The sequence below is a fragment of the Scyliorhinus canicula genome, chromosome 25, assembly GCF_902713615.1.
Source record: "Scyliorhinus canicula chromosome 25, sScyCan1.1, whole genome shotgun sequence".
NCBI classification, from domain to species: Eukaryota; Metazoa; Chordata; class Chondrichthyes; order Carcharhiniformes; family Scyliorhinidae; genus Scyliorhinus; species Scyliorhinus canicula.
In genome coordinates this window covers 7,091,144-7,108,150 of record NC_052170.1, presented here as the reverse complement: position 1 = coordinate 7,108,150, position 17,007 = coordinate 7,091,144, and the positions used below count along the sequence as shown (strand labels likewise).

Below are 17,007 nucleotides of genomic sequence, written 5' to 3'. Positions count from 1 at the left end.
TAGATACCGTGGAAGCCAGAAGGGATGTCTTGTCCCCCTGAGGGTCCCAGAGAGTCAGGCACAAGGGAGCAAGTGTTGCCTGGGATGAGGTGGTGGCAGCTGCCAGCTCGGGTGTATGACCAGGCGGACTGGCCTTCAGTGCCGTAAGAAGGTCAATGACTTCCACCGTGCAGCATGAGTGAGTAGACACCAACGCCCCCCCCCCCCCCCCCCCACCGCCACACAACCCCCCCAGTCCCCATCTAACCCCCAGCCCCCTCAACTCCAACCCCCCCCCCTCCTTTGCACCCACTGGCGGATGTCGCAGAGGTGAGGAACCACCGGGCTCCATCGGGGGACCTGTCAAACATGAGTAGTGATTGCCTCACTGACTGACCCATCCCTCCCACTGACCACAGGCGGGATTCTTCGAAAACTGGCGGTGCGAGCAACTTCAGCGTGAAGGAGTGGCAGAATCCTCCGCACCTTCAGGGGTTAGGCCGGCACCGGAGTGGTTTACGCCAGAAAATCGCACCCAATGTCTTCAGTTGACCAAAACATTGACATAGCCGTCAAATGCATTCACAAAAGTACAATTTCTTTACAGTGATCGGACACTCGTGACCCAAAAGTTTTCATGACCCTACACCTGGGGGCAGCCCTGACAGCTGCATAAAGAGGTGGAGCCAGACTGTTGTCTGTTACGTCCTGATGTCTGTGACAACTTTGGTGGATGTCCTCTGGTAGTTTTACACCTGAAGGGTCTTGGCTGGATAATGGTCTCCTGCTCGTCGGCAGAAGCACTCTCTGCAGCCTGAATAGCTGGAGTGGAGACGATCACATGCAGAGGGGATTCTGAGTGGCTGCTTACCCTTGGCGTGTTCACAGAGGAGGCCACCAAGCTCTCTGGCTGATGCAGCACGTTAGCATGGTGGTTAGCATAAATGCTTCACAGCTCCAGGGTCCCAGGTTCGATTCCCGGCTGGGTCACTGTCTGTGCGGAGTCTGCACATCCTCCCCGTGTGTGCGTGGGTTTCCTCCGGGTGCTCCGGTTTCCTCCCACAGTCCAAAGATGTGCGGGTTAGGTGGATTGGCCATTCTAAATTGCCCGTAGTATCCTAAAATGTAAGGTTAAGGGGGGGGTTGTTTGGTTACGGGTATAGGGTGGATACGTGGGTTTGAGTAGGGTGATCATGGCTCGGCACAACATCGAGGGCCGAAGGGCCTGTTCTGTGCTGTACTGTTCTATGTTCTATGCTGCTGGATAAGGCCCTCCGCCCTGACTCCTGCAAGAGTTTGTGTATCGGAAGGGAGGTCAAGATGTCACAACAGGTCTGATTGCACACACACCAAAATTTCCAGTTTGGCACCTTGGCAGTGCCAGGCTGGCACCCAGGGGGCACTGTCAGGGTGCCAGGCTAGCAGTGGCACCAGCAGTGCCAGGACACCACCCTGTCCAAAGGGCATGCAACTAGGGGCCTCCGATCCCCTTGGAGACCCTCACGTGCCATTCTGTCTGGTCCTCATTTGTGGGGACCAGTACCAAATGGCTTTCAGCCGATGTCCTCGAGGTGGAGGGAGTTAATCCCAAAGCTTCAGATAACGTAGAAATGTGCACATTAGAACAAAGAAACTTACTTCCTCGCTCTAATATGCAGAGTTGCCAAAAGGTGTTCCCGCCCATTGTGGGTGGGACTCACCTTGCAACATCTCGCGAGATCGTGTTGACCCCCATGAGGCATTGCGAGTCGGGTAGATCCTGGCGTTTCTGGCGCAGCACGGCCGGAGGATCGCGCCCTAGGCTCATAATTCAAAAATGTGGTGCAGTGCGATAGCCCTGCTGCCTCACGGCGCCGAGGTCCCAGGTTCGATCCCGGCTCTGGGTCACTGTCCGTGTGGAGCTTGCACTGTATTCTCCCCGTGTTTGCGTGGGTTTCGCCCCCACAACCCAAAGATGTGCAGACTAGGTGGATTGGCCACACTAAATTGCCCTTAATTGGAAAAAATGAATTGGGTACTCTAAATTTATTTTTAAAAATTCAAAAATAATTTCCAGTGTTTCAGGTCAGGATTTAGTTTGCTTATATAAAGAAGCCAAAATTTCAAACCAGATTGTTAATATCTTGTAATGATGTTTCAATGTTTTATTCACATTTGTACAACTAAATTGCAGGTTCCTATACTCTGCTGTTGTTAAAGCCTCGAGGGAGATTGTGAACTAAGTCCTGAATTAAAAATATTTCATAGAAGAATTTTACTTAACCTCACTTAAAGATAAACATTAAATATACAAATACAAAACAATGGTACCTTTATCTTTGGGTTGTCTATTTTCCTGAGAATGTGGAAGTATTAGAGGGGAAGTAATTTTAAAACATTAGGGGCGGGTTTCTCTGAAAATGGGGCTATGTCCCCACACCGGCAGGAAAACCGGCGCAAATCGCTCCGGCGTCAACATCCCCCGAAAGTGAGGAATTCTCCAATTTCTCGGGGGCTAGGTTGACGCCGGAGTGGTTGGCGCTGCTCCAGCCGGCGCTGAAGGGCTGGCGTGAATTCGTGCATGCGCGGAATGGCCGGCGTAATCAAACACAGATATTTGACAAAGTATTTTTTCTTTTTGCCTGTATAGGAAGTTGTATAACAATTAAAATGCCTGAACTGCATATTGCTGCTGATCAACGCGAGGAAAAAGCATGTGACCCTGAAATAGATTATGGTAAATGCATCATTCAGCTGTTTTGCAAATCTGATCAGTCTACTTGACTGATCCCTGAAAGTGCATGATCCAGACCATGCCATTTTATCATTGCATCTGTAATAGTCATAATTTGTAGTGTTGATTGATACATATTATTTGTGTCACTGAAATGTCAGATCATTGGAAACATGTTTAGGATTTGGAATGTTCAAACCTAATGCTGCTCATTCTTATCAAACTTCTTGCGGGGCAGAAATTCTATTCTCATTCCATCTCTTTCACCACTTCGAGACACCGCACCCAAACTGAGCATATGAGTATCTCTGCACTTGTTGAGGATCAGAAAATGACAGTTCTAGGGCAGCAGGGTGGCGCAGTGGTTAGTACTGCTGCCTCATGGCGCCGAAGCCTCCTTCTGCACCAGGGATTCTATGGAAATGTTGCAAAGGTATTTTAAATTGTCTACCTAGATCAAGTTGAAATCTTCAATGCAATTGTGATACATATAATCACTGCATACGGTCAATGGAAGTCATACAACCCAAGAGGGTTCTATACAATTCCCAGACCCCACGTTCACTGCGGCTGAAATGTCTTAGAGAATTACCTTCCCCCTTTGCTCGTCTGCAGCGGCTGCTCCAAGTTTTAATGCATCCCTCAGCACCTAGCCCTGGGCTTTGGAATCAACTAGTGAGGCATCCACTGTCGGCAACCTTATGGATGCTTTTGCAGTTGCAGGCAAGTCTGTGACTTCAGGGCGGCACACTGGTGCAGTAGTTCGGGCAGCATGGTGGCACATTGCTGCCTCACGGCGCTGAGGTCCCAGGTTCGATCCCGGCTCTGGGTCACTGTCCGTGTGGAGTTTGCACATTCTCCCTGTGTCTGCGTGGGCTTCGGCCCCACAACCCAAAAGATGTGCAGGCTAGGTGGATTGGCTACACTAAAATGCCCCTTCATTGGAAAAAATTAATTGGGCACTCTAAATTTATTTGAAAAAAAGCGCTGCTGCCTCACGGCGCTGAGATCCCAGGTTCAATCCTGGCTCTGGAGTCCATCTGGAGTTTGCACATTGAAATGAAATGAAAATCGCTTATTGTCACGAGTAGGCTTCAATGAAGTTACTGTGAAAAGCCCCTAGTCGCCACATTCCGGCGCCTGTCCGGGGAGGCTGGTACGGGAATCGAACCGTGCTGCTGGCCTGCTTTAAAAGCCAGCGATTTAGCTGAGTGAGCTAAACCAGCTCCTGTGTTTGCATGTGTTTCGCCATTACAACCCAAAGATGTCCAGGGTAGGTGGATTGGCCACGCTAAATTGCCCCTGAATTGGAAAAAATGAATTGGGTACTCTAAATTTTTTTTTAAAAAGAAATGTCAGTTCTCATTTGTTTCAAAGGAAATATGTTTTCCTCCTTATTGGGAAATAATTGACATTTCATCTGTGCCTCTCACAGGACAGCTGAAATTGCGAACAGCATGGGTGAGTGGTCACAGTGTTTCACCTCTTACACTTTGGCACATGCTAATGTTAGAAGTCAAACTGTTATGAATTTAAAAGTCAGGGGCATGATTCACCACCAAAATGTCAAAGTTGGGTTTCAGGCACGTTTGGCGGGGTGTTTCATGATGGCAGCAATGCCAAGATTGAGACCGCTATTCAACGGCACTTTACTGTTTCTTTGGGCCGTGGGGAGTTTTCCCCCATCATGGCCACACTTTAAAGTCTTTCTGGCACTGGACACCTGGGCTCGCCAGCAGGACTGGCTCCTCACAGATCAGGGCACCATTTTGAGAGGCTGCCCTGATTACTACACCCCCCTCTTTCAGGACCCCCACATCACCCCCCCCCCCCCCAACATTTCTTCAACCTCTCCCCGCCCCCACCCTTCATCGACATGGCCCCCCCAGGCCCCGACCCTTGGCAGTACCAACCAGGCACATTGACACTGCCAATTTGCCAGTACTAAGGTGCCAATATAATTCCTTGGTACTACCCTGCCCTGTCCCTGGCCACCCACGGAGCCCCCACTGATTTTGGACAGCTGCACGGTCCCTTAAAACGGCTCAGTGCCAACCAGGCACCCCAACAATGCCAAGGCACGTTGAGGTGGGGAAATCGCACCTCAGATATAATTTTTCCCGCATAATTAGGGCTGCCATCCATCCTTCTTGTCTGAGAGACTCCCATAAATGAGGATTGATCTCCTGGACATTGCTGTGTGCAACCCAGGTGGAAAATTTGTAAACTTATTTCCAGTGATGCCATTTATCCGTGGATTGTAATGCATGTACAGTATTGAAACATGTCTCTCAGATGTGAGATGTCACATATTCTATTCCAGACCAGAAAAAACAATTAAACAAAAGCTCAGTCTGACTTGTAATTTACCCCAAATGCATTAACAGTAATCTGCCTCTTACCTCAGGAGGCCATAACAATACAAATTACTCTCTGATTGTCCTACCTAAGTTTGCCAAACTTAGAGCAAAGGCTTTCGGACACACGTGGTTAGTGGCAAAGCCAGTGCTTCCCAAACCCTTCCTATTGTGAACCTATTTTTGTGCTGGCAATTTCTTGTGACCGACCCTCAGATTGAAAATTTGGGTTACAAAAGTTGTCAAGTGGGGCTGGAGTGGGTAAACGATTTCACTCCAGCGGTTGAGCAGTGGGGAGGCTGCAGAATGACAGGACTTGATGAAAAGTCAGGCTTTCTGCTCAAAAATGAAGCAAATGCCTATTTATTCACAGGCTTTTTTGGAATTGTGATTGGACTGATAGAGCAGTTAATTAGGCTACACCCATCACCAAAAGACAAACGCATTTTAAGGTGCCTGGCAGCCTTCTAGAATCAGTGGGAGCTGTGTGATCGTGACATCAAAGGTTCTGACAGAGTTGGGAAGCCTTGGGTTAAGTATTGTGACCCTGCTGTACATTTATGAGCAGAGCTTCAGCTTATACAGTGATAGTAATCAACAACATTTAACACATTTCATTTTAACTCCATTTTATCTCTTTTAGTTTACAAAGTATTATTTCAAAAGAAGAAAATTATAGACAGTTACATATACTACGAAATGAAAATCCTGGCTGTGATAAAACAAGGTAGGTTAACTTCATGTTCTTGAACCTGACCAAAAAGAAAAAAATAATGTTAATGCACATTAATATTACATCTAACAGAAAACACTAATCCTAGGTAGTATTGACGCTGTATGGTCCATCAAACCATTTAGTCCACAGTCTGCATCTATACCATAATTGTTGAGATAGCAAATTGGATGGGAGCTGTTGACATACAGCAACTTGCATTTATAGAGCACCTTTAGCTCAGTGAAACCTCCCAAAGTGGTTTACAGGATAACGATTAGACAAATTTGATGGACGATTCTCTAGCTATGACTAGAGAAGTAAGACAGGACCAAGTAATAATCGCACTCAGCTGACAGTGGTGGAAAGGTGTTGGAGGGACAAATGGTGTGGGAAGCTGGCTCAAAGGCTGGAGACTTGCCAAGAAGGCTGGAGAGGGATAATTCATCACTGCTGCAACCATAAAAGATGTCATTTGTGACTTTTAGGGCCAATTCCATGCTTTGCGAGGAACGATTGACATGGGTTTGGGAGCCATCAATACATTCGAGTGCTTTCGTGAGGTAAGGGAAATAGGGCGGTAGTTTGCAAGGATGGAGATGTCAGGGTGGTTGGTGAGATGTGGGAAGGTTGGTAAGGCATGGGAGGAGAGGGGACCATTAACAATATCAGCTATTATTGGGAACAGGAGGAGATGTTGTGAGGTCAGCAGTTTAATGAAAATGCAAGTAATATGATACAGCAGAATTATCTGGCAAAGAAAAAGCTCAGAACTGATGTTAGGCAGAATAGAGGTTAATATCTGGAATAGTGGAGGCACAGACTCTATAATTATTCAAAACACAATTGAAATATACAATTCAGATGAATTGACTGTTCCACAGAACGGTCCGTACTTTTTTTTCCACTCACTCCTGGCACCTGAGACTGGTTGGAAAGGCCGACAATTGATTCCATCCTCAATTGTCTGAGAGTGTGGGCAGCAGGGTGGCGCAGTGGCTTAGCACTGCGGCTTCACGGCGCCGAGGTCCCAGGTTCGATCCCGGCTCTGGTCACTGTCCATGTGAAGTTTGCACATTCTCCCCGTGTTTGTGTGGGTTTCATCCCCACAACCCAAAAATGTACAGGGTAGGTGGATTGGACACACTAAATTTCCCCTGAATTGGGAAACATGAATTGGGTGCTTTAAATTTATTTTAAATAATAATTGTCTGAGAGTGAAACACGTTCAGTTGTCACTTTTAAAAAGGGAGCTGGACGATTACCTGAAGAGAAAAGATAGGCAGGCTGCAAAGAAACCGCATGAGTGGGATCAACTGGATTTCTCTTTACAGAGAAGTGGCACAGATATGATGGGCTGAATGGCCACCTTACTGTAACTATTTTATGACTTTAAGAGAAGCCATCCAGTATTTAGGGGGCATATTCGTTTCTGTAGGACTTGGGAATTCTTCTGCAAAGCTAGACCAAAGACCATGAGTGAAAACTTGCCTGACTTTGACAAGAGAATAAAACAGTCCCTCATGATGAAAACAATACTTTGAATGATAGAAACTAATGTAAGATAGGGAAAAAATTATTATAAACAAATACAACTACATAGATTTGATTTTACTGTTACCTTTATGTGTCTGGAATAGCTTGATTTTTAAAATTTATTTTCAAAATATATTTCTGATAAATAAATTAAAAGAATGAATGAAGAAAGGTTCTAAGGATGCTTTTTCAAGATAACAGGAGACAATATGGAGAAAGTTCTGGAATATAGGGCCAAGGTAGCTTGTCGAGGAAATAATTCTTGTTTCAGTGGTGTACGCACTTCCCAGTTATACTGGTTCTTAATATAATTGGAAACAATTGCATTCATATTGCTGAAGGGGGCTTTGCATATGGCATTAATTCCAATAATTGTATGTTGGGGAAGAATGAGTTTGAAGTTGGTCTGTGCTTTAAAACAGGTTTATTTCAGCCAACAGCCAATAGAACCGGGGATGGGCGGGGGACTCATGGCAGCTGGGGGACCACAGGGAGCAGACAGGGAAGGAAGGAGGGGCAGACCGGAAAGCAACCGCCCGAGAACCAGGGGACCTAGAACAAGCCAACAAGAAAAGGAACGGCAAAGGGAATATATTCTATTGCAACACAATTTCACCATCTCTTGTTCACAGGAGTGGTTGGACTCTGTAACAAATAGTTATTGGGCCCATTGGAAAGTAGTCCATGCTTTCAGGGATTGATTATCTGGTCACGTGTATTTTGGACTTTTTTTAAAGTGCTTGCAGTCTTAGGTTCAGTTTAGCCTTTTGAGTGGTGCATTTGGCAGAATCTCCCATGGAAAACCGAGACCCCCTCAGGGATGTGACGCACTCCCTGGATGTGACTGAGGGTGGAGACAGTTACTGAAGATATGCTGAAAGTCCTCTTACCGTAATTTCCCTATCGCCCCTGGATGTTGCATAATCTTGCCAGGTCAGATCCCACCCCATTTTCCAATCATAACTTCCCAACAATTGCCACAGAGATGTGCTTGGGTCCAGATCTGAATTTCAAACCCAGAATGGTTGCTATGGTTTATTAGGTTTGCAACGTGATTTTCATTTAATTTCAATGACAGTGTTGCCCAGTAGAGAATTGCTGGTATGGCTACACCATTACCATATACACTCACTTTTGAAGAACTTGCTGATGTACACTTGCACAAAACACTACTTTCTGTAACAAGCACTGCTGTTAACCATTAACTGAGAAAGTAAGCACTCAAAATGATGAATGCGCTTGCACTTTTTTTTTTGATTTTACCGTTTTATCTACAAGCATGCAAAGAGAAGTGTGAAAGTACTTACATTCAACACTATTTGAGGCCAATGTAGGTGGAGGCCGCACGCTGGGTGTCCTGCTAGTGTCTTTGTTTTTTGGGTCTTCATGCCTGGTCTTGGGGTACTTTTTGGATGAGCTGGTTTGTGAAGTCCGAAGGAGTCACTGGAATGTCGAAGTTCCAGAAGAAAGATAAGGGAAGGAAGTGGGAGAGCGAACGTCCACCAGTGACTGTTGCTGTAGGTCCAGCCGGAGGAAAGACGCTGATTCGTCGGGTGGGGCTGCTCCCATTACGGTTGAGACTCTGCCCGTGGTGTATTTGCGGAGTTTGAAAGGCCGTTCACCAAACATTTAGAGGTGCTTTGAAAGGAGATGATGGCTTTGCTCAAAGAGTGAGTGGAGGAGGCTCTTGAACCGATAAAGGTTACATTAACGAAGAATTAGGTTGAGATGTGCGAGCGAGAAGATGAAGAGGGTGGAGGAGGCAGTCGCAGCACAGAGACCATTCCACCTCAATGGGTGAGGAACTGAGGAAGGTGGCAGAGGGCAAAAAGGGCCTGAGAGCCAAAGTGGAGGACCTGGAGAACAGGTTGAAGAGACAGAATTTGAAGATTGTGGGTCTACCAAGGGGGTGGAGGGCCCGAGGCCAACCGAGTATTTTGTGAATATATTCACTAAGTTGATGGGGGAGGGGAAGAGGCCTCCCTCCATGATCTGTACATCGGTCACTCTGGCCGAAACCGAGAACAAATGAGCAACCAAGGGTGGTCATAGTCTGTTCCAACAGTTACCACGTGAAGGAGATGGTTTTGAGCTAAGCGAAGCAGAAGCAGGGTGCAAAGTGGGAAGGCGTTGGTATACGTGTACACCAAGATCTTATGGCAGAGCTAGTGAGAAGACGGGCGGCTTTTGGACGCGTGACGGTGGCATTGTACAGCAGTGGGGTGAGATTCGGAGTGATCTACCCTGCAAAGCTGAGGACATCTCGAAGGACTTTGAGAAACATCAAAAATTGAAGCAGGAGGAAGCCCTGCTCTGCCCTTTGAGCTTGCTCCACCATTCATTATGATCATGGCTGATCACTAAGTTCAATATCCTGATCCTGCCTTCCCACCCCCATATCCCGAGATCCCTTTAGCCTCAAGAGCTATATCTAATTCCATCTTGAAATTCCACACGTTTTGGCCACAATTACTTTCTGGCACCTGAGACATATTCACCATTCTCTGGGTGAAGAAATTTCTCCTCATCTCAGTCCTAAAAGGTTTACTCCTTATCCTCAAACTATGACCCCCCCCGAGCTCTGGACTCACCCCACCATCGGGAACATTCTTTCTGAATCTACCGTGTCTAATCCTGTTAGAATTTTTAAAGTTTCTATGAGATCTATGAGATCCCCTCTCACTCTTCTAAACTCCAATAAATAGATCATCGAATTTACAGTGCAGGAGGAGGCCATTCGGCCCATCGTGTCTGCACTGGTCCTTGAAAAGAGCACCCCACTTAAGACTCTGCCTCCACCCTATCCCCGGAATGCAATAACTTGACCCAACCTTTTGGACACTAAGGGGCAATTTAGCATGGCCAATGCACCCAACCTGCACATTTTTGCACATTTTGGGAGGCTTCATAATGCCAGGGTCCTGAGTTCGATTCCTGCTTGGGTCACTGTCTGTGCGGAGTCTGCACATTCTCCCTGTGTCTGCGTGGGTTTCCTCTGGGTGCTCCGGCTTCCTTCCACATGTCCCGAAAGACGTGCAGTTAGGTGAATTGAACAGTAAGAAGTCTTACAACACCAGGTTAAAGTCCAACAGGTTCGTTTCAAACACGAGCTTTCGGAGCACTGCTCCTTCCTCAGGTGAATGAAGAGATATGTTCCAGAAACATATATATAGACAAAGTCAAAGATGCCAAACAATGCTTGGAATGCGAGCATTTGCGGGTAATCAAATCTCAGATCCAGAGATAGAGGTAATCCCAGGTTTAACCTGCTGTTGTAAGACTTCTTACTGTGCTCACCCCAGTCCAACGCCGGCATCTCCACATCGTGAATGGAACAGTGTACCTGAACAGGTGCCGCAGTGTGGCGACTGGGGGCTCTTCACAGTAACTTCATTACGGTGTTAATGTAAGAATACTTGTGACAATAATAAAGATTATTGTTAAACCGGAGCACCTGGAGGAAACCCACGCAGACATGGGGAGAAAGTGCAAACTCCAAACAGACAGTCACCCACGGCCAGAATTGAACCCGGGACCTTGGAGCTGTTAGGCAGCTTTAGTCTCTCATCATTTGACAGTCCTGCCATCCCAGGAATCAGCCTGGTAATTCTTCGCTGCACTTTCTTCATAATAAGAACATCCTTCCTCGGATAAGGTAAAGACAGTAGCAGCAGAGACATCCATTCAGGCTGAAGGACTGGGACTGAGATGAGGGATGAGAGTTGGGATCTGGACTTGAATGGTGTGGACTGGAAATGCTGTTCTTCAAGCTTTTTTCTTTGATTCTTTTTCAACAGGGGTTTTTCCATCTGTTTTTGTTTCTTATGGATGTGTTTTGTTTTTCTGTTTAGGGGATGTGGTCTCCCCACTCTGGCGATATGCGTGGGGAATTGGAGTTGGCCTTTGGTGGGAGTGTGAGGTGGAGGGGTGTTGGGCATGGGGAGTCAGGGCATGGGGAGTCGGGTTGCTCAGGGTGTGGTGGGGAGGAGGAGATTGCTCTGGCACACTGCGCTAACAAACAAAGGTTGGTTAGTGAACAGGAGTGTGGTGGGGGGGAGGGACAGCTGTCATTGGAACCTGGTCAAACAGGTTTCGAAGGAGCTGGCAGTTGTGAATAGAGGGGTGGGTTGGGGGTGGAATCTAAACTAGGTGAGGTGTTTGCAAGAGGACGTGGATAGAGGAATTTTGGGAACTAGGGATCGGGGTTGACGGTAACAAAATGATGGGGTGTGTCTGGGCAGAAGGGTGAGCCTGGGGTAATGTTGATGGCGGGTAGATGAGGTGGGGGTGGGGGGGCGTGAGGGGGGTGAACGATGGGTTCCACAAAAGCTGGGGTTTGTTCATTCTGCATTTTGGAGAGTTGGTTACGGTTGGCTGTTGAGGGAGGGGGTGGAAGGGGAGGTGGGGGGCTTTGGGGAGTTGTGGGTTTAATGTGTTGGTTGAGTTTATTGTTGGTGTGAAATATAAAAAGTTGAAAACTTGGAATAAAAATATAGATAAAAAGTTGTGTTGTTCCCCTTTGAAAAGAGAAGGTTAGGGGAGTACTGATAGTGTTCAGAATCGCAAGGGGCCCAGATAAAGACAAACTGGACTGGATTCTCTGCTCCAGCGGCTAAGTGCCGGCTCGAACAGACAGTTCGCGGGAGGTCTACGACCAAAAAAATCAGCGCCAACCCCGCACCTATTCTGGGACCATGAGGGGCTAGTAGCGGCACTGGGTTAAACTCCCACCTCCCGTGCTGAAAACAGCCAGAGAATGGCTGGGTCCCTGGCCGCACAGGCACACGGCTGACAACCTGCAGCAGACGCACCGTATGACATGGTGCCGGCCGTGCCCGGACCCGACCCACCATCCACAACCCCACAGGCCACCCATGGCCACCCACACCAGTCTCCCCAGCCCTCGCGGCACCTCGCGCCGGCCGGCGGAGGCCCTTTGATGGCGGTTGGCACGGTGCCGATTTCTTCCGCTCCGGCAGGCGCGGCTCCAACCCCAACAGCGCCGGCCTAGCCCCTGAAGGTGTGGAAGATTCCGCAACTTCCGGGCGGCCTGATGCCGGAGTGGTTCACGCCACTCCTTGGCGTCGGTACGGCCCACCCGCCGGGTGGGGGAGAATCCCGCCCAAGGTGTATGGCAAAAGAATGGTGCCATGTGAATAAACTGTTTTATGCCGTGGTTAAGATCTTGTATGCACTGTCTGAGAGTCTGGAGGCTGATTTTATCATGGTTTTGAAAAGAGATATGAGCAATCACATGAAGAGAAAAAAATTGTACGGCTACAGGAAAATGGCAGGGCAATTAGACTAGATGAGTTGCTCTTGTGGGGAGCTGGCATAGACACAACAGGGAGAATGGTCTCCTTCTGCTCTGTGAGCATTCTATGATTCTGTCACTCAATGGCAAGTATCCAGTAAGTAGTTGTCATTTATTATATATAAATACCATTAGCCACATCTGAATTGCCAATTAAACGCATGAACCAAATGCATCTGGAAATACTGAATGAAAAAAAAATGAAAATCGCTTATTGTCACGAGTAGGCTTCAATGAAGTTACTGTGAAAAGCCCCCAGTCGCCACATTCCGGCGCCTGTCCGGGGAGGCTGTTACGGGAATCGAACCGTGCTGCTGGCCTGCTTGGTCTGCTTTAAAAGCCAGCGGTTTAGCTCAGTGTGCTAAACCAGCCCCAGAATGGTGATCAGTAAGAATAATTTTTCTTCCGACTGTGCATTTTGTATTTAGGAAGCGATGACGTTGTGGAAGAACAAGTTAGAGAACTGATAACTCGTGCCAACTGTGAAGGAACACGTAACATGGACTTGGAAACGCACTATTTAATAATGGGCCAGGGATCAGATTTGTGGGTTGTCGATAAAAGGTAAGCCGTAAATTCCGAGCTAATTTTCCTCATTGTTTAATTTTCTGCATTTTCCCACAATTGGCATTTTACTGATAATCTGTATAGTAGCATCGTGACATTGTATTCTAAAGTAACTGGCTTTTTATAATTCTTTGAGAGATGGAAAGTAGAGTGTTCAGTCTGAAGAACAACGTAAAACATTCAGCACCAGATCTTGTGGTGAGCTGCACAGCGGAGGATTTCATTGCTGACTGTTTTTAAGATTGTAATCTTACCTTTTCCATTGACTGGGTGGAGTGGAAACTTCCTCTCTCCCGCTGCAGTGTGGTTCCAACAATGAGGTGAGGGGCCTAATGAAGCAGTTCTATTCCAACAAACTTTGCTTCCTTTGATGTCATGAGTTAAACACATATCCCTCCAGATATAGTTGTGCAGGTGTGGTAGAGTGTAGCTGGGGGAGAGTGTAATGAATGTAAGTAACAAAGTAAGTACCAGGCGGTCAGCACAATAACGATGAATGTCCCAGTGCTTGCTGCTAAACAGGACTGCAAAATCTGAGCCATAACCTTCAGGTCTTGCACACATTGTCGGTCCTCGGCTTTGTTGTATATTCCCATCGACTTCAAATCTTCAACTTCCTCTATCGCAGCACATCCTGATATATTTGAGTTGCAGTGGATAGTTCTCTCACTTGCTCTATTGTGGGCACCCTTTCAGATAAATAAGGGGAAAAGTTATGTAAGTCGATTATTAGAAATTAGAAAGACATTATATTTATGTACTTATTTTCAAGATATATCAAAACCCTTCTGAAGAATAGTCATACGGACACAAAATATGAACTATAGGAGAAATTTAACCACCATGTTGCACCTGGCACGGATCTGGGTGGTTGGTTAAATAGCGGGAAAGGTCAAAATTGAGATTCAACACAATCTATTATTCTTTTCCCCTTCATGTATTTCCAGCTTCTGTTTAAATGCATCACTATCATTTGCCATAACAGCTCCCTGTGGGAGGGAGTTCCTCAATCTCACACTCCCTAAGTAAAGAGGTATCTCTTGACATCCCTATTGAATATACTTGTGACTATACTTTATTTATGCTTCTTAGATTTGGACTCACCAATAAGTGGAACAATCTTCTCTCTTTTCACCCTATGAAAGATTTTCATAATCTTAAAGACCTCTACAATTGGTTCTTCTTCCTGTTACTTTCATAGGGGTGGTATACAGAATACCTAACTGCAGTGGTAAGGTTGGGAATAGCATTAGACAGGAAATCAGAGATGCATGTGATAAAGGAACACCTGGGATAATGGGTGACTTTAATCTTCGCATAGATTTGGTCAGTCAGATTAATGACAGTACAATATTGGAGGAATTTCTGGAGTGCATACGGGATGGTTTTCGGGACCAATGCGTTGAGGAACCAAAAAGGGAACAGGTCATCTTGAACTGGTTGTTGTGCAATGAGAAATGATTAGTTGGCAATCTAGTTGTGAGAGAACCCTCGGCGATGAGTGACCATAATATGATAGAGTTATTTATCAAGGTGGATATTGAGGTATTGATTCTGAGACCAGGATCCTGAATCTCAATAAAGGCTCTGATGGTATGAGACATGAGTTGGCTCTGATGGCCTGGGAAACATTACTGAAAGGAAGACAGTGGACAGGCAATGGCAGGCATTCAATGAACCAATAGGTGAACTCCAAAAGTTATTTATTCCAATTTGGCATAAGAGTAGAAAGGGAACTGAGGCCAAACCATGGCTTCCGAGGGAAATTGGAGATAGTATTAGATTCAAAGAGGCATACAAATCAGCAAAAAAAGGCATTAGATCTGAGGATTGGGAACAGTTTAAAATTCAGCAAAGGCAGACCAAGGAATTGATTAAGAAGGAGAAAATACAATACGAAAATAAGCTAGCGGGGAACATAAAAACTGACTGTAAAAGTTTCTATAGTTATTTAAAGAGCAAAAGATTGATAAAAACAAATGTTTACAGTCAGAAATAAAGGAATTCACAACAAGGAACAAAGAAATGGCTGAAGAACAAAATTTGTACTTTGCTTCTGTCTTCACAAAGGAAGAACATGGAACATACAGTGCAGAAGGAGGCCATTTGGCCCATCGAGTCTGCACCGACCCATTTAAGCCCTCACTTCCACCCTATCCTCGTAATCCAATAACCCCTCCTAAACATTTTGGACACTAAGGGTAATTTAGCATGGCCAATCCACCTAACCTGCACATCATTGGACTGTGGGACGAAACTCACGCAGACACTGGAAGAAATTGCAGACTCCGCACAGACAGTCACTCAGCGGGGTGAACCTGAGACCCTGGCGCTATGAAGCCACAGTTCTATCCACTGGTGCGACATGAATAATGTACTGGAAGTTCTAAGTAACACCAGTTTTAGTGAGGAGCTGAAGGAAATTAGTATTAGTTGAGAAATGATTTTGAGGAAGTTAATGGGATTGAAGGCAGATAAATCTCTGAAGCCTGACAATCTTCATTCCAGAGTCCATAAGGAAGTGGCCCTATAAATAGTAGCTTCATTGGCGGTCATTTTCCAAAATACTTTGGACTCTGGAATGGTTCGTTCGGATTGGAATGGGTCTATTTCTGACTGCTAATCAAATGGGAGGTAAGGAGAAAACAGGGAACTATAGCCCAGTGACCCTAACGTTGATAGTAGGGAGGTTGCTGGACTCCATTATCAAGGGTTTCATAGCACAGCATTTGAAAATCAGTGGTATAATCAGACAAAGCCAGCATGGATTTCCAAAAGGGAAATCATGCTTGACAAATCTCTGAGAATTCTTTGAAGAAGTAACTAGTAGAGCTTGCAGGTCATTGCCCATGAGAGGTAGGAGGAGGGGACGATTGACGGGCCAAGAATTTTGCGGGGTTGAAAGGGGGAGGCGGTTCCAGAAAACAGAGGCGGGAGGTGGGGGATGTAGACATCGGGGCACCTATCAAAATGGCGCCCCGACCTGAGAGGAGCCGGTCCTGCTGCGAGATCAGCTACCCAGTGCAGGAAAAAAGGCTCGACGGGGAGAAGCTCCTCGAAAAAATCCCGGCAAAGTGCCGGTGAATAGCGGGGTGAATCCTGGTGCTACAGCCTCCAACAAACATCCTGTCAAACGTGTCAAACGGACTTGGCTTTCTTATCACTGAATTGTGTCCTTAACCTCTGACATTATCCTTGCTAACCTTTTCCTTGTACCTTCTCCAGTGCCTTAATATCCTTTTACATGGTAATTCAAATATCACATAGAAACAGCCACTAGCTATCATTAGTTCTTTCTAATTTAGATTGTCTTCATAATCAGTGTGCCTATGTGATTTCGTCCTCATTTTCATTGGCTGTCTCAATTTCAGGATAAGCTATCAGATTGGAGGTGGAACCTGGCTTGAACATTGGCCAAAAGGAGATGAATGTCAAGACCGTCGTAACAGGAAACTCTGTCAGGACCTTGAGGAATTTTCCGAAGCCCTGATGGTTAATGGCTGTGGAACTTAATTTTTGCTTCTTCAATGATGGTGGTAAAAAATAATTTGAATCATGTCATCTAAATAAATAAAGCTTTCTGATCAGATACCAAATGACGAGAAAATACACAGCGACTGCTGATTTAAAACCTGATTTAAATCCCTGATGTAAAAGGTAGCTCTTATGTGTTGTAGCAATGACTATAAAGGACACATATTGAATTTCAAAGGTAGTCATAGAAATATATATTTTGACCAATCTGCTCAGCATTTCCTTTACCTCATCTTTATGATAATGTTCTGTATGGTGATGTGAATACGATCAATAAAAACATGTCAAAAACTGG

At 46.0% G+C, this 17,007-nt stretch overlaps 1 protein-coding gene across 1 annotated transcript in view; it reads left to right on the top strand.

Moving 5' to 3' along the window:
• The window catches only part of LOC119957047 (complement C3-like), a 232,881-nt gene extending 215,874 nt beyond the window's left edge, over nucleotides 1-17,007 (top strand). Inside the window, exons 38-41 of the mRNA XM_038784653.1 lie at nucleotides 2,609-2,695; nucleotides 5,693-5,776; nucleotides 13,040-13,175; nucleotides 16,550-17,007. Coding sequence (XP_038640581.1) covers nucleotides 2,609-2,695; nucleotides 5,693-5,776; nucleotides 13,040-13,175; nucleotides 16,550-16,691 — 449 coding nt within the window. The 3' untranslated portion in view covers nucleotides 16,692-17,007. The remainder of the gene's footprint in view (nucleotides 1-2,608; nucleotides 2,696-5,692; nucleotides 5,777-13,039; nucleotides 13,176-16,549) is intronic.